General features: G+C 36.7%; 1 protein-coding gene across 1 annotated transcript in view; it reads left to right on the top strand.

The window, feature by feature from the left end:
* Positions 1–17,084, top strand: part of PEX7 (peroxisomal biogenesis factor 7) — an 81,289-nt gene extending 64,205 nt beyond the window's left edge. The window contains exon 10 of the mRNA XM_025997893.2: positions 16,605–17,084. Coding sequence (XP_025853678.1) covers positions 16,605–16,673 — 69 coding nt within the window. The 3' untranslated portion in view covers positions 16,674–17,084. The remainder of the gene's footprint in view (positions 1–16,604) is intronic.
* Positions 17,085–21,990: the final 4,906 nt, after the last annotated feature.

Here is a 21,990-nt window from a genome sequence, read left to right as displayed (position 1 = left end):
TTGAGAATCCCAGAGAACCCCAAGCAGGATTTAAACAAATAAAACAACACATCAAGGCATACACATATTCAAACTGCTAAAAACCAAAGATAAAGAGAAAATATGAAAAGCAGGCAGGAAAAAAAAGAAACATATCCAGAAGGAAGCATCTAGATATGAATTACAGCGGACTTCTTACCAGTAGCTATGCAAGCCACAAGACAGAGGAATGTCTTTTTAAAGCACTAAGTGAAGAATATAAAGAGGAATCTTTTGAATATAAAGAGGAAATGAAGGGGACACCTTGGTGTCTTAGTTAAGCATCTGCCTTTGGCTCAGGTCATGATCCCAGGGTCCTGAGCTCTGAGTCTAGCTCCCTGCTAGGGGAGCTAGGGAGTCTGTTTCTCCCTTTGCCTCTGTCCCTCCTCCCCTGCTCATGTGCTTTCTCTCTCAAATAAATAAATAAAATCATTTTTTTTAAAGAGAAAGTAAGGAAATTTCAGACAAATTAAAGCTAGAAGCAGACTTGTGCTACAAAAAGTGTCAGAAGAAATAATACCCAGACCAAAATGAAAATAAAGAAGCAGACAGGGAGGAAGTGAAGAAGGCAGGAAGAAAGGAAGGAAAAAAAAGATGGAAAGAAGGAAGAAAAGGAGAGAAAGAAGGAAAGAAAAAAAAATTGGAAATGGCAAAAATGAAGTAAATATACAAGAAACTTTTTAATTTTATCACTCTGAAAATTTTTTGCCTAAAGCAAAAAATAATATTGTATGCAATATATTTGCATACAGTATAGAGCACATAGTATATGCAAAAGTAAAATGTATGGTAATAATAAAATGAAGGAAGAATTGGAAGTACACTATTATAAAGTTATTACTATATGTAAAGTGAAAAAATATTTGAAGGTAGATTGTGATAAATTAAGACATTTATTGTTAAACCCTATGTTAACCTCTAAGAATTTTTAGAAAAAGTGCTATAACTCTTAAGCCAATCATGGAGATGATTATAAAAACAAACTACCTCAGCATAATAAAGCCTGTATGGAAAAACCTTCAGCCCATATCATACTCAATGGTGAAAAACTGAAAGCTTTTCCTCTAAGATCAGGAAAAAGACAAGGTACCATTTCTATTAAATGTAGTATGGGAAGTTTTAGTTAGAGCAGTCAGTCTTTGCCAAGGACACATTAAACTATTTCAATAATTATATTAAATATAAATGTCTAGGGGTGCCTGGCTGGCTCAGTTGATAGAGCTTGTGTCTCTTGGTCTTAGGGTCATGAATTCAAGCACCATGTTGGGTGTAGAGCTTGCAAAAAGAAAAAGAAAGAAAGGAAGAAAAAAAGAAAAGGAAAAGAAAATTATTTATTTTTATTTTTTTATTTTTATTTTTTTTAAGAAAAAAAATTTAAATGGTCTAAACATCCAAATTAAAAGATAGATTAAATTTGGTAGATATGTGACAAACTTTGAGAAACTCACTTGGTCCAGACTTTGTTACCTATTGGATTTGGGATTCAAAGAAGAGGCTAACTCCTAAGATTTAGGATCTAATTACTTTCCATATAATATTTTCAGTGATGAGTTTGTCTCTTCTCCCTATAAATTTATCTTTAAAAACTGTTTTTCAAACTAAGATGATGACCTCAACCAATGTTTTTCTTTACATATATAGCATGAACACATTTTAACATAAACATTTGATTTGTTTGTAGTATTAATTTTTTTGCCAAGTAGCATTAAACTTCCTTGTAGAGAGATACAAATCAAGTTCTTGATGCATGTCCCTATTTTTCTCTCACTTTATCTCAGGTATTATTGCTAACAAACTCTCCCACAACTTAATGGCTTAAACATTTTTCTTTGCTTACAATTCTGTGAGTCAGCAATTTGGGCTGGGCTCATCCAAGCAGTTCTGTTGGCCTCACCTGGGGTCCTTCATGTGACTCCAGTCATCTGGTGACTTAGCTAGAGCTAGGTGGTCTAAGATGGCCTCACTGACGTATCTAGGGTGCAATGCCGGATGTCTTCTTGAGTCATGTGTCTCCAGATGAGCCCAGGCTTCTTTACTTAGCAGTTGCAGATTTCCGACAGGGCAAGGGTAAAAGCTGCCAGGTGTCTCCAGGACTTAGAAGTTTACACAGCAGTCCATCTGTTGCAAAGCAAGTCATGAGGTCAGCTTAGATTCACAGAGTGAGAAAAATAGATTCCACTTCTTGATGGGGGTAGCTGCAAAGAATTTGTAACCATTTAAAATCTATCACATTAACCTTTTGTTGATATAGTTGGTAGTTTAAATTATTTTTGACATATTTATCCTTTATTCTCACCATATGTGGTCAAGTTTACTGGTTACATGTTATTTTCACCCTTTGTTCATATTTTATTCTCCTAGAAAATATCTTCCTCTCACTTTTTTAAATGTACCCTTCCATCTGTTTTCAAAAACTTGTTGTCCCTTGTGATCTTAACAGCTTATAAGACTTTGCTGATGTTACTTTAAGTCTTTGTGTCTTAATATATTCTCTTAAAAGTGATTTATCTGAGTTCTTGTATTTATAATTCCTTTTTCTTTTTTAGCTTCTTCTTTCTTGAGATCTGAAAAATGAGATCCAAAGCATTCTTATATTATACCTCCTTTCTTCTTGACAGACGTAAGATCTTGTCTTTAAAGGTTTAAAACTTGACAAATAAGTATCTAGGGTCATTCTTTGAGGATAATTGCTGAGAAATGCTCTATGCCCTCTCTTGTTAACCAGGCTGAAGTTAGCTCTCAGTTCAGAAAAATTTTCTTTGATTTTTTTTTCCTTCTGATCATGATTTATACAGCCATGGCATTTTCTCTTTTCTCTCTTATCCTTATTATTTCTAAATTGGATACCCTTTTTCTGTTTTTAGGCCTGAGTTTCTGGACCTATAATATACCCATTTGTATAATTGGAATTTTCTGTATTAATATATTTTTAGAATTCCTTACTTTGTTCTCTGCAATATCAACTCTGTTCCTTTGAAAGCTCATTGATACTTAGTTTAGTATTTATAATCTGGGTATAGGTTTACATATCGTTACATATTCCTTTTAGGAAACATTTATTTCTCTTTTTAATCTCTTTAAAGTAGACATTATTAGTTCATTCCAAAAGATAATCTCTATATGTTTAATAAAGTTGATCTTTTTTCTCAAGGTGATATTGGGAAATTACATTCAGAAGAGAAAATATTATACATGGTCCTGCCACTTTAGAAAGGATCCCTGTCATACCATATTAATATCTTTCTCTTCAGTCTGTTTTTTAGAAGTTTTTATTTGAAGTGGAACATCCTTGTTGGAAAATGCACATATTTTAAGTGAACAGCTCAATAAGTTATCAAGAAATGACCAATCCTGTGTAACCACCATTCAGGTTAAGATACAGAACTTTACCAGAATCGCAGAAAGTTCTCTCATGCTTCCTTCCACATCTTGCCCCTCATCCGTCCCAAAACTACTGGTTATTTTCCATATGTTTGTATATTTTTCATAGTTGTGGTTATATTACATTTGTAATTCTATCTTAGACTCTTAAAATTCTTGGTAACATTATCTTTAATGAGTGAATATCCTAGATTATCCATGATAGGAACATATATGCCCTTTATAAAGATTTTTTAATATACAAAATAGAAATTTTGTACATTATATATATTTGTATATATATTTTTCAATATATAAAATAGAAATGTACATATATATTTGTATATTTTCCTTTTGTTTCAGTGGAAGATGCTTAGATTTGGTTATGATTTAAACCAGTTGTATAGATGTGTTTTTAAAAGTAACTTTGACTTTGTTGACATTTTCATAAAAAAGTTATTGGCAATATATATGTATACTGAAACATTACATTATATTCCTAAAGCTAATGTAATGTTATATGACACTTAACCTCAATTAAAAACATAAAATTATAAAGAAATTTTAAAAAATTAGGCATCATTTAAAAATTCAGCTCATGTTGTGATTCAAATCTCTGTTCCCACAATTTTAGCTGGTGTATCTACACCAGCTTTACAGACTGACTGTGGATAAAAATATTTTGCAAGGGATGCCTGGGAGGCTCAGCGGTGAGCAGCTGCCTTCGGCTCAGGACATGATCCTGGGATCTGAGATCAAGTCCCACATTGGGCTCCCTGCCAGGAGCCTGCTTCTCTCTCTGCCTGTGTCTCTGCTTCTCTCTCTCTCTCTCTCTCTCTCTCTCTCTCTGTGTGTGTGTGTCTCATGAATAAATAAATACATTTTTAAAAAATATATTTTGCAATTCTCAGTATGAAGTTGGAAAATTCAGTTTTAAAAAAAGACTAGTATTATTGGTAGTGAAGATAACTAAGTCCTCTTCACATTTTATCTGAGGTGGTATTTTCAGCATCTGTCAAAGACTAGCTTTAGAGTCGAAAAGAACATGTGCCAGAAGCATCCAGTGTCCTCAGGCATTAGTCTCTGTTGTTTCCTCTTCGATGCTTTCATGATTGTGTGATTTTTAGCTTAAAATTATATAATAAGGGCCTGTTTTCCCCTAGCTGTAAAACATGCCCAGGCCCAGCTTGATAGGATCTTGATAGGATCTTGATGTGTCCCTAAGGTGGATGTGTTAACCTGTGTCTACTACCCGCTGTGCTTCATGGACAACCCTTGCAATTAGAGTTTCTAGAATTACTGACACCTTAGTCTCTGCTGCCTTGGCTCTCAATACTGAACCACTCACTTTCTTACTCATTGTTATTGCTTCTGAGAAACCAAGCAAAAATGCTGACTTGGTATACTACAAATTACTTTTTCACAAAAACTTCATCTGTATTCTTGATCCTATTCAACTTAGTTTGACATTGTTTTGATTTTCTTTCTTTCTTTCTTTTTTTAAGATTTTATTTATTTATTTATTTATTTATTTATTTATTTATGTATTTATTTATTGAGACAGAGAGAGAGAGAGAGAGAGAGGCAGAGACACAGGCAGAGGGAGAAGCAGGCTCCACGCAGAGAGCCTGACATGGGACTCGATCCAGGGTCTCCAGGATCACGCCCTGGGCTGCAGGCAGCGCTAAACCGCTGCGCCACCGGGGCTGCCCTGTTTTGATTTTCTAGCGCATTCTCCACAACAGCTTTTTTCAGCTTTCCACAGTATCTTTAACATTGGACGTTTGACCTTACTTGTTACCTAATTATAAAATTAGACAAGAATGGGTATCTTCTTCCATCCCTATCACCTCACAATGTTGATGTTCTATTTCTGTTTCTCCCCTTTCTAGTGAGTTCCTGATTTTCTCAGTGGCTTCCTCATTCAGATCTTTGCTTCCTCAGATGTACACTGTGCTTCAGATCTTCAGCCAGTTCTGTTCTCTATTTTCAAAACTTACTTTCCCTCACTGTCCTATCTCGCTGCCAGGAAATTTAGCTTTTCTTCCATTATTAGACATTAAGAGTTAGTAGGTTTACCTGTTGCTTTTACTCTCTCAGAATCAACATTCTCTTTTTACTCCCTTGTATCTCTCTCCCTTTGATCATTCATTTGAAGTTAAGCCCAAGAAGGTTACCAGGAAACTCCTGAAAACCAAGTTAGCCTTTTCCAGACTTCCTTCTTCTTTAGCTATATAGTTTAGACTTTTAAAAAGAAAATTCTTCTTATCCTATTACTTTAATGCTAACCATGCTAACCTCATCTTCCCTACCACTTTGCCAAATGTCTTCATCTCCAGTTTCTTCCTTACCATCCTGACAAAAGTAGACATCCTTTAATGTCCAGTTCACTTAATTATATGTTAATGATGCTTGTCCCATGTATCCAATTGCATTTGCTTTGTGGTTGCAATAGATGTCTTATTTTTCCTCTGGTATTCCTACCTACTCAATTGATTGCATAATTGACCAGACCTGAGAAGTCATCCTAGTTTTCTTGTCTCCCAAAATTCAAGTGGACATCAAGTTTATAAATTTCTCCTCACCAGTTTCTCTGAAATCTGGACCATTTCCTTCTAGCTCCACTGCCTTAGATAAGTATTTATTAGTATCTCTGCCATGGTTGCTGCAGTTATCTCCTAACTGATCTCTAAGTTGTTTTCATCATTCCACTGATTCTCAGTGCTGCCTCTGGGGAGAGCTTTCCATAATGCAAATCTGATTTTGTTAGCCTGTGACCTGAAATATATCAGTGGCTTTGTTAAAGGTAGGAACAAGATGAGAATTCCCATCTTCACTAGGGTAATCAACATGGTTCTAAAAGGTGTAGCCAATTAGTAATAGAAGAAAACAAAATGAGCTAGAAGTATCTTTAAAGGGTTGAAATATTGACATAGTTATTCATATAAACTCCATATGATCGTCAACATTATAATCCAGAACATCAGCTTTAAACTTATTAAAAATAATGAGTTCAATAAGATCAGTAAAAATTAATGTACAAAAATGAATAGCACGAAGATGTCAGTAATCAAGTTGGAGAATAAAATGGGAAAAATTGCATTTGCATGGCAGCAACTGTGGGTGCGTGTGTGTACATTTGTGTGTGATACACAGAGGAATGAAAATTTAAAATGTGCAGGATTCTAGATAAAGGACTTATATATTTATGTTAAGGGCCTTTATTTTTTAAAAATTTTATTTATTTGAGAGACAGAGAAGGAGCAGGATGGACAGAAGGAGAGGGAGAGAATCCCAAGCAGACTCCCCTTTGAGCAGGGACCCTGAGGCAGGACTCAGTACCTTGACCCCAAGATCATGACCTGAGCTGAAATCAAGAGTCAGATGCTTAACTGACTGAGCCACCGGGGTACCCCAAGTCTAAATTTTTAATGTTGCTTTCAAGATTCACTATAATCTGTATTGCTTTCTAATTTTATTTCCCACCATCCTATATAATCCCTTGGTTACATACCAATTATATTTTGTTATTTATCGTCTTTATGTGTTTGCCTCACTCTTCCCCACTTCCCCCAGTACAAAGTATTTCTCCCTTTAAGAGTCCACAAGTTCTTCTCTTTCTTCTCTCCTTTTCTTTCTTGCTTCAGTAAATATTGGAATGCCAGCTCTGTGCCACAAGGTACATAGTAGATTAATTCAAACTACCTGATAAATATGTACTAAATAAGGAAGGAAGGAAGGAAAGAAATAAAGAAAGAAAGAAAGAAAGAAAGAAAAGGGTTTTTTTTTTTTAGCATATCAGCCAACTCTTTCCTTACTTTTACTTAAACTCCATAATCATTAACATAATAAGCCATGTTCTTCTCTGTAGTCACTTCCTACTGTAAGTTGGTTGAGTAGGTAAAACATGTTCTTTCTTTAGCCCATAATTTAACACATTGCAACATAATAATTGGGCTGCTTTTTCCAAATTTAGAAATGACTGTTAGGGATTTCTTTCATTCTCTCTTCATCCTTCTGCCTGTTCCTCTTGTTCATTTTTGCTAAAAAGGCCATATGTCACACAGATAATTACAGTAAATTGAACAAGTTTCCTAAGGGCAAAAGCAATTGTCCACAAAATTGAGAGGGATAAGAAATTTCTATTATTTTTCAAGAAGCCTTCATTATATTTTAAAGAATTGATGTAGCGAGAAATTAACATTTCTCATTAATGTTCTTTTTCTTAAAACGTAGAAATACTTATTTTGTTCTTAAAAGTGAAAATGAGGGCAGCCCCAGTGGCTCAGCGGTTTAGCGCCACGTTCAGCCTAGGGCGTGATTCTGGAGACCCAGGATTGAGTCCCACGTCAAGTGCCCTGCATGGAGCCTGCTTCTCCCTCTGCCTCTCTCTCTCTCTCTCTCTCTTATGAATAAATAAATAAAATCTTAAAATAAATAATTTAAAAAAAATGAAAATGAAAGAACTGAAAATAGAACTTACATGGAATTTTATCCTCTGAGTTTAGTTACTGTTTGCTACCTATAAGATAGAAGATTTAAAAAATAGTAATGAAGAAGATTCTGTCTTGGAGTTTTACATTAAGTGAAGAAATATAATATTGTGACAAACCATTTTTCCTATAATGTTGGTAACTTTAATTCTGAGTTTTAAGGAAAAGATATGTATTTTGATGTCGAATTAAAGAGAATTCAGAGGGGATCCCTGGGTGGCTCAGCCGTTTAGTGCCTGCCTTTGGTGCAGAACGTGATCCTGGAGTCCCGGGATTGAGTCCCTCATCGGGCTCCCTGCATGGAGCCTGCTTCTCCCTCTGACTGTGTCTCTGCCTCTCTCTCTCTCTCTGTGTGTGTGTGTGTGTGTGTCTCATGAATAAATAAAAATCTTAAAAAAAAAAAAAGGAATTCAGAGAACATAGGGATGATATGTACTACTGTGGAGTCTTGCAGGTTAAAGGATACATTTTTCCACTTGACTCTCCTCGGGCAAAGGAGGTAGAGCCTGTAGGTTCCCACTCTGTGATAGCCACATGCATACTCACCATCTGGGGAGAGGGTCAAATAAGGTAGGCCTTGGCAGCCAGCCCTCAAGAAACCCTAGATGGCAGTCAGAAAGAAGCCTGTCTCCAGAGATTAAGAGTTTCATCAGAGGAGTTTCAATGCAATTTACTTGTCTTAATGCTAGAACTTTCTAGTTCATCATTTATTCTTATTTATTCTCCTGCCCAGAACACTTTCCTTCTCTCTAGTTTTTCCGCACCCCACAAACAATAGTAACACCAAATGCTATCTGGGAGAGGCACACATGTCCTTGAAGCCACAACTTAGATGGTATTTCTTCCTGAATACATCCACTTTCCTCACATTTGGTTATAGTGACCCCTTCCCTGTTTCTACTAGACTCTATAATTCTTCCATCCTTGTCCCTATTTCTCTGCATTGTCAGTGTCTATTTATCCATTTCTTTGCCAGACTCCAGGTCTGTGGAATCAGAGATCAGGACCATCGTGTTTACTGTAGTGTCCTTGGCATGCTTCCGACAGAGGACATGCTCAATCAGGATTTGTTAAGTAAATGGATGACTATAAATATACATGTATATATATGAACTATTTTAGATAGCTTTGTAGTGCAGAGGAATATTGGACTTCACACCTGACTAGGTGCTCCTTACCATGGTGAGGCTCTACTCCAGAAAAATCTTTGGAGGAGGAAAACCACTGCTCAAACATGGATTCACACACTCATTCATTCATTCAGTCAGTCAGTCAACAGTATTTACTAAAGGTTTCCTATACACAAAACCAGGAATACTGATTTGATCAAGATATGTAATTGCTGAAAATCCTATTCAGGATTAATTTTTTAAAAATGTTGTTAGAAAACAGAAACCATATTACACAACATGCTCTCATTTTCTCCCTAGTTACCAAAGAGCACAGGGCCTAAGTTATTCTACAGGTGTTGTAATGTGCTTGGCTCTGATACCCGAAAGCTCTTGCTCCATTTATTCCCTTTAAAACAGACATTTTTCCTCGAGTCTGTATTTATTTTATTTGGCCCTGTGCATTAATCTGTAAACCACTTAAGCCCATTTAGAATGCAACAGGGTGCAGATATCAAATAAAAAATAAACATATTGGTTTTAACCATAGCTTACATGATTAATACAGTTTTCTCTCATGTTTTAAGTAGACATTCTGGATCCTGCCTCATGCAGAACAGGATCAGGAAGCTACATAAACTTTGGATATAGGAATGCTTCAGGTAGGGCTAGTGTTTGTCTTTAAAGATAGTTCAGTCATGTTCTTTTCCCCCTTAGTCCTCCTCCCAATTCACTATCTTCCTATCACGTATCAACCTACTAGATTTGAAACTTAGATTTTAAATAAATGTGAAAATATGGCCAAGATGTTTTTCATTATGTTAGTTGCAAATGAACCTCTTCTTTCTCCTCAAGGAAGGAAGAGAATCCTTCTTCAAGAATATTTGAGTCTTGCTAAATTTTGGTTTTGTTCATTCATTCGTTCATTCATTCATTCAGTTTTTTAATGTTCAGTCAACAGCAAAAAATTCCTGCACATAAGGTACTACCAAAGAACTCCAGATCCCTGCACATGACAAGAGCCCAGTTAAGAAAATTGATCTACATCAGAGGTTCTGTATCAGAGGTTCTCAATTCTGGTTGCATTTTAGAATGTTCCCTAAGTGATTATAATGCTAGCTGGGGAATGATTTGGATTAACCTTTTGGGATCACGGGTTGAGAATCTAAAGAAAATGATTGATCCTCTCTCTCCTCCCCACAATTGTATATACACACAAAATATTGCATTTATAGACTCTCTGAATCTGCTCTGAGGACTTGATTTGAAGATCTCGGGCTGCACATCAGCCCTAGGTGATACCAGTGAAGCTGATCCCACGACCCCACTTTGAGAAAGAGTATTCTGAGGATGAGGAACCGTCCTCTGTGTTTTTGCGCATCTTCCAGGTGATCCTAACATACACTAATACTTGAGAACCACTACCCTATAGAAATGCTTTCAGGAAACTATGGTTGAATAGTACACTTCTGTCTTATTTGAGGGTTGAGATGTTTATTTTAAAAACAGCCATATGAAGAATGACTTTGTATCTCTTGTAAAAACCCTATTTTGTCCTTGAATGACTTTTATATTGGAATCCTATTATATATTTCTCTTACAGCCAGACAAGCGTTAGGAAAAACTTGATCTCTTCTGATGAACTGGTAAATTGATCATGATATTTGTGTTTCTTACAGTATTGTTTGCCTTTTTTACCTTTGCTGCCAGGAGCTCAATTTCATGTCCAATTTTAGCAATTATTCTTAGCTTTTTTTCCTAGCATAATTATCTGCCCATTCTTTCCATTTCATGTTTGTCTTTTAATGAAATAGCTTTTCTGTTACTGTGTTATCTCCTATAAGAAAGCAAGGGTTATCATGTTCCACAGAAATAATGATTTCTATGTTGAGGCCAATAAGCTATATCCTGGTATGTGACCCTGTTAAAGGATAATTTTCAAAATAGGGATCATGACTTTCACAAAGATGTATCATGAACCTGTATCAAATATTTATGTAACTCATGAAAGATTTTACAACTAGCTCAGAAGAACAGACATAAACAGGTAATCACTGAATACTGAAGTAAATTTACCTAATAGGTGCAGAACTGGCCAAGCCAATATCCACAGGGCAATAAAGTGTAATGTTTGGAATTATTTCTGAGGGACAAAGGGAGATATCAGTTGCATCTCCATAGGATAGCATTCATTTGCAACTTTAATGAATGAGAATCATTTGATTACTATCAGTTTTCTATAACTTTCAGAGTTGTAAAATAATCCAGTCAAAGACTATGAAAGGTATGGACCCCTATAGAATGAGGTAACCAACCCTGTGGGGCCCTAGGACAGTGCCAACATTTCACTGAAACAACACCTCGCAGTCTTTTTGCTGATTGAAGTCTTTCTTTCAGTTTTTCCTGACAGCAAGGTAATGGGCAAAGAAGTGAGTCTTTATATAGGAGACTGAAACTGAGAAAGATGATCTTTAGCACTTGAGAAAGGAGACACCCTATTATCTCTTCTCATTCTCGATCTTGAGTCTGGCCTTCAAGGAGTCTTCATAGCGAGGAGATATTCCCAGAGATGGGATGGAAAGATGGCTTTTGTTGTGAAGAAGTAGGAGAGGAGCTAGGAAAGATTCCTCACTTTGACCAGCTAGAGAATGAGTCAGTCTCATCCTGTAAAGCAGATTGCTTATTTTCATGCCATTCACTTTACTTATCTTTTGGTCTTTTCATTAATGCTTATTTTTCAGGTCTTTTTTTTTTTTTTTTAAATGTCTTTCAGCCTGGCCTCAGATGGGGAGAGTAGGGGCCGCAGTAGGGGACATTAAGAGAAAGTGTTGCGTTTACTCTCAGTCACAGAATCAAGTGGGAAGCAGAGGCTCCCGGGACCACTGAGATGGTCATCAATGAGAGCCCTGCCTACCCGTGCCAAGGACTGTCATCTTTCCTTACCAAGAGGTCCACTGCACCTACCAGGGAGAGTCAGGCACCTCTTTGTTAGTTTAGTAAAGTGCTTTTCTTCTCTTATTATTTTTTATTGTAAGCTTTTTAAAACTTGTGGCACTAGCTGGGGTTTAATTAATTAGTTAATGGAGAAATATTATTTGCATTAATTTGAACCAATTATTCATTATTACATATCATTTCAATTTGAGGTTTTTTAAAATTTATTTCTTTATTTTTTAAAGGAAAGATTTTTTAAAAAAGATTTTATTTATTTATTCATGAGAGACACACTGAGAGAGAGAGAGAGAGAGGCACAGACACAGGCAGAGGGAAAAGCAGGCTCCATGTAGGCAGCCTGACATGGTGCTCGATCCCAGGTCTCCAGGATCAGGCCCTAGGCTGAAGGCGGTGCTAAACCGCTGAGCCGGGGATCCCTGGGTGGCACAGCGGTTTGGCGCCTGCCTTTGGCCCAGGGCGCGATCCTGGAGACCCGGGATTGAATCCCACGTCGGGCTCCCGGTGCATGGAGCCCGCTTCTCCCTCTGCCTGTATCTCTGCCTCTCTCTCTCTCTGTGTGACTATCATAAATAAATAAAAAATTAAAAAAAAAAAAAAACGCTGAGCCACCAGGGCTGCCCCCTTTAAAAAACAACAACAACAACAACTAGGATGTCTTTTAATTTAAATTCGTTTTGCCAACATACAGTATAACACCCAGTGCTAAAAAAACAAACAAACAAACAAAAAAACAACCCAGTGCTCATCACATCACATGTCCTGTCACTCAATTGCCCCATCCCCCCACCCACCTCCCCTTCAGCAACCCTCAGTTTGTTTCCAAGATTTAAGACTCTTTCATGGTTTGTCTTCCTTTCTGATTTTTCCCCATTCAGTTTCCCCTCTTCCCTTATGGTCCCCTTCACTATTTCTTATATTCCACATATGAGTGAAATCATATGATGATTGTCTTTCTCTGATTGACTTATTTCACTCAGCATAGTACCCTCCAGTTCCATCCACATTGATGTAAATGGTAGGTATTCGTCCTTTCTGATGGCTGAGTAATATTCCATTGTGTGTGTGTGTGTGTGTGTGTATGTATATCATGTCTTCTTTATCCATTCATCTTTATTTTTGATTTTATCAATTACTTTATAGATTTGTGAACATCTGATTCATTGGCCTTGACATTTGTTACTTATTTAAGTTCTGAGTAAATAACATATGGAAAGGCCTACCACTTGAAAAGATTACATAGATGAGACAGGGGTAAATTAATATAATGGTCTTTGTGTCCCATGATATAAGAACTTAGAACTGTAGGATTAGGCAGATAATGAATGTTAATTTGCCTTTTGTGAGGCACTATTTCTGGTTGACAGAGTCAACAGATTTAGGTCCTGGTTCCAGCTCTGCTACTTAAGTATGAACATGAGAAAATGTTAATCTCTGCAATCTTAATCTGCAAAGTACATTCTTTGAGCTAATATATATGGAGTCATTATTATGCTCTAGCAAAACGTGGTCTGTGCCCTCAAAGAGCCAAAGACATACATGTCAATAATAAGTATAGTCGAATAGTATAGGTGCTGTGAATGACGTCATGGTGGGAGTGATGCTTAAGATTCTTCAAAAGAGAGGTACATCTCCAGGCAGAACAAGGCAAGGGGGAGAGGGAAAGGTAGGGCGTAGAGAGGTCACTCAGGGTAGGGGATCAGGAAAAGGACAAGAGCACAGAGGCATGAACAAGAGGCTGGGACTGGCATGTGTGGGCCCAGTACGGTAAGAGAGGAAGAAGTAGGTGGCAACCCGATCTCGAAGAGTCTGGTATTTAATGCTTACATTAAAAAGTTTATTAAAAGGTCTCTACTGCTCTCTCTAGCTTGGATTCTGGTCTAAAATGCTATTAGTGATAAGCAGTTAATATGTTCAGATCACTCAGTGTGATTCTTGCACTCATTGATAGCCAGGTAATTCGACTGCCCACGAAGACTGTGAGTTCCTTCGTGAAACTTGGAGCCTTTGTAACCATTAAGGGGTGGGAAATAGAGTGCAAATACCTTTAGTCAAACTCTCTCTCGTGCCATGGTCTACATTTTTTGGGTATTTTTTTATTATGAAAAATTTCACACATACCAAAAGTAAACAGAATAGGATAATGAACTTCCTTCCTTTACCCAGCTTCAACAATTATCAGCGTTCTTGTTTTATTTCTTATTCTACTCATGTCCTACTCCCATTCAGTTATTATTATTATTGTCATTATTCTTCTTACTATGTTTAGGTATCATTTACACACATGAAAGTGTACAAATTTTAGATATATGTTTTGACAGACAGGTACACAGTGTAATCTTCTCCCATCACAATATAGAACATTTGTATCTTCCTCCAAAATTCTCTTCTGTCTCCTCCCAGTCTTTCCCTATCCCCACCTCTACCTCCGTCTGAAAAAAAAAACAAACAAAAATTTGCCCTAATTTTTTTTTAACCTGAGATTAAGTTTTGCCTGTTTTAGAACATACATGATGGAATGCCCTGTAAGGAGTCTTGTTTCTGTCTCCTTTCACTCAACTTAATGTCTGTGAGATTTGTACACGTGGTTGAGCCTATCAGTAGCTCCCTCTGTTATGTTGCTCAGCAGCATTCCTGTTGTAGGAATGTACTACAATTTGTTATCTTCTCTTGTCAAGGGATACTTTGGTTGTTTCCAGTTTTGTACTATTGTGAATGAAGTTGTTATGAACACATTCTTGCTATACATTGTTTCATAAAGCCATTTTCATTTTTCTTGGATAAACCTCTAGAAGTAGAATTACTGGGTTTAAAGATAGGTATATGTTTAACTTCATAAGAGACAGCCAGTTTCTCCAAGTGGTTGTACCAGGCATGTGTGCAAATTATATCTGCACTACATCTGGCAACATTCGATATTGTCTATCTGATTTTAGTCATTCTCCTGTGTATGTGGTAATCGCATTGTAGCTTTTATTTGCATTTCCCTGATGCCTAATGATGTTGAACATTTTATTTTTCATCTGCTTGTTTGTCATATGTCTTGTTTTGTCTATTAGCAAAGTCTTTTGCCCATTTTCAATTGGATTTTCTTTTTATTATGGAGCTATAGTAGTTCTTTATATATATTCTAGATAGATGTTATCAGATGCATTTGTTTTGGGAGTATTTTCTCCCACTCTGTGTCTTACCTATTCATTTTCTTAACAATGTCTTTTGATGAGCAAAAGTTTTATTTTTGATTGCACCTAACAATTTTTTGTGGTTATTGCTTCCTGTGTCCTGCTATAAAATCTTTACTAATCTTCAGATTGATAATATATTCTATGTTTTCTTCTCAAAGCTTTATACTTTTAGCTTTTATACTTAGGTTCATTAACCTGAAGTTAATTTTTGTTTATGGTGTGAAGTTGGGGCTGAGGTTCATTTTTTCCCCCCTATGGACATTCAGTTCCAATACCATTAGTTGAAAAGACTTCCCATTCCCTGTTGAATTGTTTTTGTACATTGGATGTAAAGCTGTTGTCCAGCTGTGAGGTCTATTCCTGATCTCTGTTCTGTTCCTTAATCTTCTTGTATATCCTTATGCCAATGTTGCACTGTTCTAATTACTGTAGTTTTTGTGGTAAGTCTTAAGTGAGGTAGTCTAGGAAGTACATTTTTGCTGTTCTTTTTCAAGATTGTTTTGGCTATTCTAGGTCCTCTTAATTTTCGCATAAGCTTTAAAAGTCATCTTGTCCATCTTCATTAAAAAGCCTGCTGAGATCATGAATTATTTATAAATTATATGGGAGGATTAAATTTGGAACAATATTGAACCCATGAACATACTTCCTTGTTTATTTAGGCCTCCTCAATTTCTCTCAGCAGTGTTTTCATTTTTTATGTGGCTGTTTTGCATGTCTTTTATTGAATATGTTACTAAGTACTTTGTTAAGTGATACTATTTTAAATGAATATTTTAATTTTAATTTTTTAAGTCTGTATAGAGTATATAGAGATATAATTGACTTTATATATTCTTATAATACTCTGAAACATCGCTATACTCACAACCTTTTACCACACAGTTCCTAAGCACCATGGACTTTCCTCCCTTCATGTTTTCATGACTTTTCAGACTTGAATGTCCTCGTCTCCCTTGCCTGCCCCTAAAGAGGGCCAGGGTGAATGCTACAGCATTTTTGAAGTCTTCTGATACCACCCCACTTAGATTCAGATAGCCCCTCCTCTGAGAGTATCTGTTAGAGCATTTTCCTTTTTTTTTTTTTTTTTTTTTGTTAGAGCATTTTCCACCTCAGGTCTTGAATGAACCATTCTGTGAAGGCAAGAGGTGTACTTTATCTCCTTTCTATCCCCATAATATCTAGCATGGTGCCTTGGTTCTCAGTTTAGGAGTGGGTTTTTCCAGCATTTATCTTGGGACATACAGGAGATGATGTAGTTCTGGGGTGAGGTCGTGGGGAGGCAGGAAATCCTTACAGGCAACTTCAATCAATTGGAAACAATCCCTGAAGTGTAACCTAAAAAAAAAAGGGAAAATTAGACCTTCTTCTTATTTAAAATGTTTACCAGTGGGTAATCTACTTCCACTCTAAATGACTTTGGCTTTTGCTGCCAATCTGTAATGTTTGTAGATTATGTTTCTTCTTACTTGCTTTTTGTTTTCTAGGTGGCTGATTGTGCTTGGGATGAAACAATAAAGATATATGATCCTGTTTGCCTTACTATGCCTGCTTGAGATGCACTCCCCTCAGTCATAAGCAAAGGAGACTGGCTGAGAGCTACTTAATAGGAAATAAATTAACTACCCATAACCTAGATATTATGCTTTTATGTGCTATTCAGATTTCAAATTTTTGAAAATGTACCCTGAAATCAGTTTTGACGCAGTTGATAAAGACTGCGGTTCACTATTTAAGCCTGGTACATAAGCGATATTTCTTAAAACAATCCTAAGAAATAATTGATGTTATAGTACCTCTTGTAATGTCTATTAAAATGTAATCTCTGTATTGTAAAATGGATTAAAATATGGAAGATCTGTAGATTATATTGATAGTGACATATTTTATTTTTAATTTGTCATTTTTGATGTAAAATATAATCACTGCTGTTGGTAAAAATTAAAATAAACTACATTTCTCGATTACTTATGATTCTATGACATCTTAGTAAGGTTGCTTTTTCTAATATTTATAAATGAATACAATACTATATATAATACAGAGGTATCTGTGGTTCAGTGACAGGGCTCTGATATAGATTTGATTTATTCAGCAATACTTACTGAGCATCTACTATGTTCTTGACACAGACTGAATGAGATTATCTCAAGGACTAGTGGTATGTTTTAAGAACATGGGATGCTGTGAGTTAAAAGCTTACGTTTTTTACATTTATTCAGCTCTTTTTAGATGCTATAACCTTGACCCTATATTTCTCTCTTCCTATGTCTCTACTATCAAATGTTTTTTAAAAAACTGGTCACTGGGCAAAAAGCCTTAGGTCCTACAAAGTTTCAAGCAGTTACCCTTGAAACTCTCCCTAAGTGATACTATAACCCTCTTTAAATTTCCTTGAAAACTCCCTAGGTGCAGATGATCTGTTAAAAAAAAAAAAAATAGGCGTAAAGGGAAAAATTGGTAAAACCATCAACATTGTATTGCTTTTATATTCTTATATAATGTTAAAGTAAAATGTTATAAAAGGAAAAAATTGTCATTAAATTTTTAACAAGTTTTTGAACATTTTTAAGGAGCAAAATATATTTGTAGTAATCACAAAAATTAGAATATACATATATTATCTAAGTTATGTATTTACAGTACATATTTGTTTACTTGTTCTAGAATAAAGTTGACAGTTTACAACATACAAAAACAAGACCACATAAAAGAACAAAAGGAGCATAAAGAGAAACTTTATGTAGGGGTGAGGCTTGAATTTCTCTGCCTCAAAGTCCCAGAAAGTTGCTCCTGGCAGCATAAATGGGAAGCCTGCTTGAGTGCACAATTCAGTGCTCAAGGCCTAAAGGCAAGGACTTTGTCTTAGTCCTAGGCGTGGCCCTGGTTCTATATGTGGTGCATAGAAGGTGCTCAAGAAATATTTGTTTAAAAAATTTTTTTTGTTAAATGAATGTACTCATGGAAAAGTACAACTCTTTTTAGTTCTTAAACCAATCAGTACAAATTGTTTTTGAGAGGCCCCAGAAAGAGGACACTGCTTTCTTGACATGAATATAGGAATATAATGTAAGGATCAGGAGGTCAAACACATCCTTAGAGCAGTCATGATAAGGCTGATGGAGCTGTTTCTTGTTTCCCTCCAGAACTAGTGGCATCACACCAGGTGCAGCTCAGTAAAAGCAGGCTCACAGTGGTGTTCTATATATCAGTTGAATTTATAATAGGTCTTTAAAAAACATACCTAACCCAGATCACATTTACAATGAAACAAAACTACTTACTTATTTTCCTTTTAGGATGCAAGAGATTTTGTTAAAATAATCTACCATGTATCTTTTGAAAAAATACTTGTGACTTAAAAACTAATGTCTCTCTTGATTTTTTTTCCCCCTCGATATTGAGGTTGTTAGAGGGGTTTGGGACATTGACTGCATAATCCTTAACTCAGGTTCTTAGAGTCCCCCAGGATGAAAGAGCATGGGTGAGTGTTTATCCAGCGGGTTCCCTAGAGCAGGATTGGCGAGCCAGAAAGAAAGGTGCTGGATTCTCTCCTGGAAGAGAATTCCCAAGATTTTTAAATACTTGGTAGTTCACAAGCCAGGCAGCCTCTGGACAGCATTTGTCTCTGGGCTAGTGAGCGCTTTGCTTTCATCCTGCCTGCCTCTGCAACCTCTTCTGAGATCTGGGCACAATGTGAGATGATTTCTCTATGTTATTACTTTTGATTTACATAATATCCTTACAAGGAAGTCCTCCCAGTTTTCCAGACAAAGAAATGAAGGCTCCAAGAGCCGATAAGCATAGAGCTGGAATGTGAAATCTGCTTTGACTGGATCCAAAGTCTAAATTGCTGAGGCACTGACCCTGAGTCTGGAGTGACCCTACCAAGGTATGTCACCCCCAGAAAGATCCAAGCTGAGAGCCAACAGTACAACAGTCTCTTCTATCTGTGGCATGTTTTAACTGACCAATGTGGCTATAATTTGGCCTTTCCCAAAATGAATTCATGAATTTCTTAGCAGGCCTCTTCTTGAGTGAGATAATCCACTTAAATATTTTTTAGTTCCATGTATTCACTGAAAACTTCCAGATCTGTATTTCCTGCCTCCCCCATTCAGGTCTCCTATAGCCTTTGTGCTTATTTTCTTCTAATCAGACTAACTGGTCTTGCTCACCAATGGGCTCCTCTGGCACATGCTTTCTCACTTGTTGCCAATACTGTCCACCCAGGCGCTCAAGCTAAAGACTTAAATACCATTCCTGTTCCTTCCCTTTTCCCCACCCCTCTACTACAAGACAAATCCCTTAAATCCTCATCCCTTTGACCCCCTAAATAATTCTTCATTCTGTCTTCTCCCTTCAATCCAGCCAGCATATCTCTGGTTCAAGCCATTGTTAAGTTTTCTGTGGACAATCCCAGCAGATGATCCCTCCCTAAATGAGGGGTCTTTATAGTTTTGTGCCCTCAGAGCCATCCTTCCCAACACAGCTGCTGGAGACAGATCTAAAAACGCAATCCAATTACATCAATTTGAGTGTAAGACCTTTCTCTGCTTATAGGATTGACTACAGGAAAGAAAGTTTAAGCTCACTAATCAGGCAGCTGCGGTCCTTTGGAGCTAGCCCCTTCCTCTCTCTACACCCTTGCTTCTTTGTGCTCCACAACACAGGTGTGCTCACAGACTCCCCGTATAAATAATGCAGGTGTTCATTTCTGTCTTTGTTCAATGCAGCCAACGTGCCTGGATTGTCCTGCTCTTGGCTCAGTGAATTCTCATTTATTTTTTTATTGAAGTATAGTTGACACATAATGTTAACGTTAGCTTTAGGTGTAAATTGGTTTGACATCATTTGAAAGTCATGTGAAATGACTAAAGAAAAAGATTGGCAATACAAATATTAAAATAGCAAAATACACCATTAGCAAAGCTAAGATATATTGGAAGGTATATTTGCAACATATGTAACAGACTGTTTAATAGCCACAGTTCATAAAGAGCTCTCAAAAATCACTAACGCGATCAAACATAAACATGGATAAAGGGTATCAATAGATAATTAACAGATGAAAAAATGCACATGTTTAGTACACTTCAAAATAAGTGCCTAGACTTTGTCTAATTGACCACAAAGAAATGCAAATTAAAATGAGATTCCATATTTTGCTTATCAGTTTGTCAAACACTAAAATATTGATAATATGTAATATTAAAGCGAGAGCACTGCTAGGGCACCTGGGTAACTCAGTTGTTTAAACATCCAACTCTTGATTTGGGCTAAGGTCATGATCTCAGGGTTGTGGGATGAAGCCCCAGGGCAGGCTCTACACTTGGAGGGGAGACTGCTTGAGATTCCCTCTCTCCCTCTGCCCTTCCCCCTCAACCCTGCTACCCACCCCCATGCTCATGCTCTCTTTTGTTCTAAAATCGTAAAAAAAAAAAAAAAAAAAGGTACGAGCACTGTTATATACCTTTTTGGAAGGCTATTTGGCAGTAAAGATTTTAAATTACTGGTTGACTCCAGTAATTCCCTGTTGTAGAATTCCCTGTCTGTGTGCTCCCACCCCAAATACTTATAGAATATGTAAAAACAAATGTAGAAGAGTAGTCATTACATCATTGGTAAAATCTAGATGCCTGTCTCAAGAAGGAAAGGTTATACTATAGAATAATCATTTAAAAGAATAAGGTAGAACTATGTGTTATCAATATGTATAATAGTGAAAAAATACATGAAACATGAAAGAAAAAGAAAAAATACATGAAAAAACATGAAAAAAATAGTGTTATAAGTATGTATAATAGTTATCTATTTCTGTGTAACAAGCACCCAAACTGTAGCAGCTTAAAACAACACTTATTTTAGAGTTTCTATAGGAAACTATAGGAATCCAAGGAAAAAACTCTATAGGAATCCAAAGATGGCGTAGCTGAGTTGTTCTGGCTCAGGTTTTGTCATGACGATTCAGTTAGACTGTCACCAGGGTCTGCAGGTATCTGAAGCTCCCCTGGGGCTAATGAATCAGCTTCCAAAGTCACTCATGATTGTTAGCAGGCCTCAGATACCCACCATGTGGGACCCTCCACAGGTTGTCTGAGTGTCCCCTATGACATGGCACCTGGCTTCCTCCAGACTGACTGATAGAAAATTCAAGATGGGAGCTTCAGTGTGTTGTAACTTGATCTCAGGGAATGACACCATCACTTTGCTGTGTCTTATTGGTCACACAGACCAGCCCTGGTACAATTTAGGAGGGATTAACCAAAGGTCTGAATATAAGGAAGTAGATATCATGAAGGCTAACCCCACAATATGTTTTTTTAAAATTTTTATTTAAAGATTTTATTTATTTATTCATGAGAGAGAGAGAGAGGGAGACAGAGACACAGGCAGAGGGAGAAGCAGGCTCCATGCAGGGAGCCTGACATGGGACTTGATCCCAGGGATTCAGGCCCTGGGCTGAAGGCGGCGCTAAACTGCTGAGCCACTCGGGCTGCCCATGTTTTTAAAATAGTAAATTAGGGGTGCCAGAATGGCTCAGTTAAATGTCTGCCTTCAGCTCAGGTCATGATCCTGGGAGCCTGGGATCCAGCCCCAACATTTTTATTTTATTTTATTTTTTCAGCACCAACATTTTTTTAAAAAGAAGTATAAATATGTATAAATAGATACGTAAGAAAAACGTGAAGGTTTGCATCAACAGCCACCTCTGCCAAGTGGGGTTGGTATGGGGTTAGGGGTGGGGAATACTGAAGGTAACATGTTCAGTTATTGTTACAAAATTTGTTTTCCTTTTACATACTATAATGAGAATGGGTTACTCTTAAAAATAATGAAATAAAACCATATTTCCTTCTCCAGGATGTCTTC

The sequence above is a fragment of the Vulpes vulpes genome, chromosome 1 (assembly GCF_048418805.1).
Source record: "Vulpes vulpes isolate BD-2025 chromosome 1, VulVul3, whole genome shotgun sequence".
In the NCBI taxonomy this organism is placed as follows: Eukaryota; Metazoa; Chordata; class Mammalia; order Carnivora; family Canidae; genus Vulpes; species Vulpes vulpes.
The sequence above is the reverse complement of the archived record's forward strand: the minus strand, read 5'-3'. Positions and strand labels throughout refer to the sequence as shown.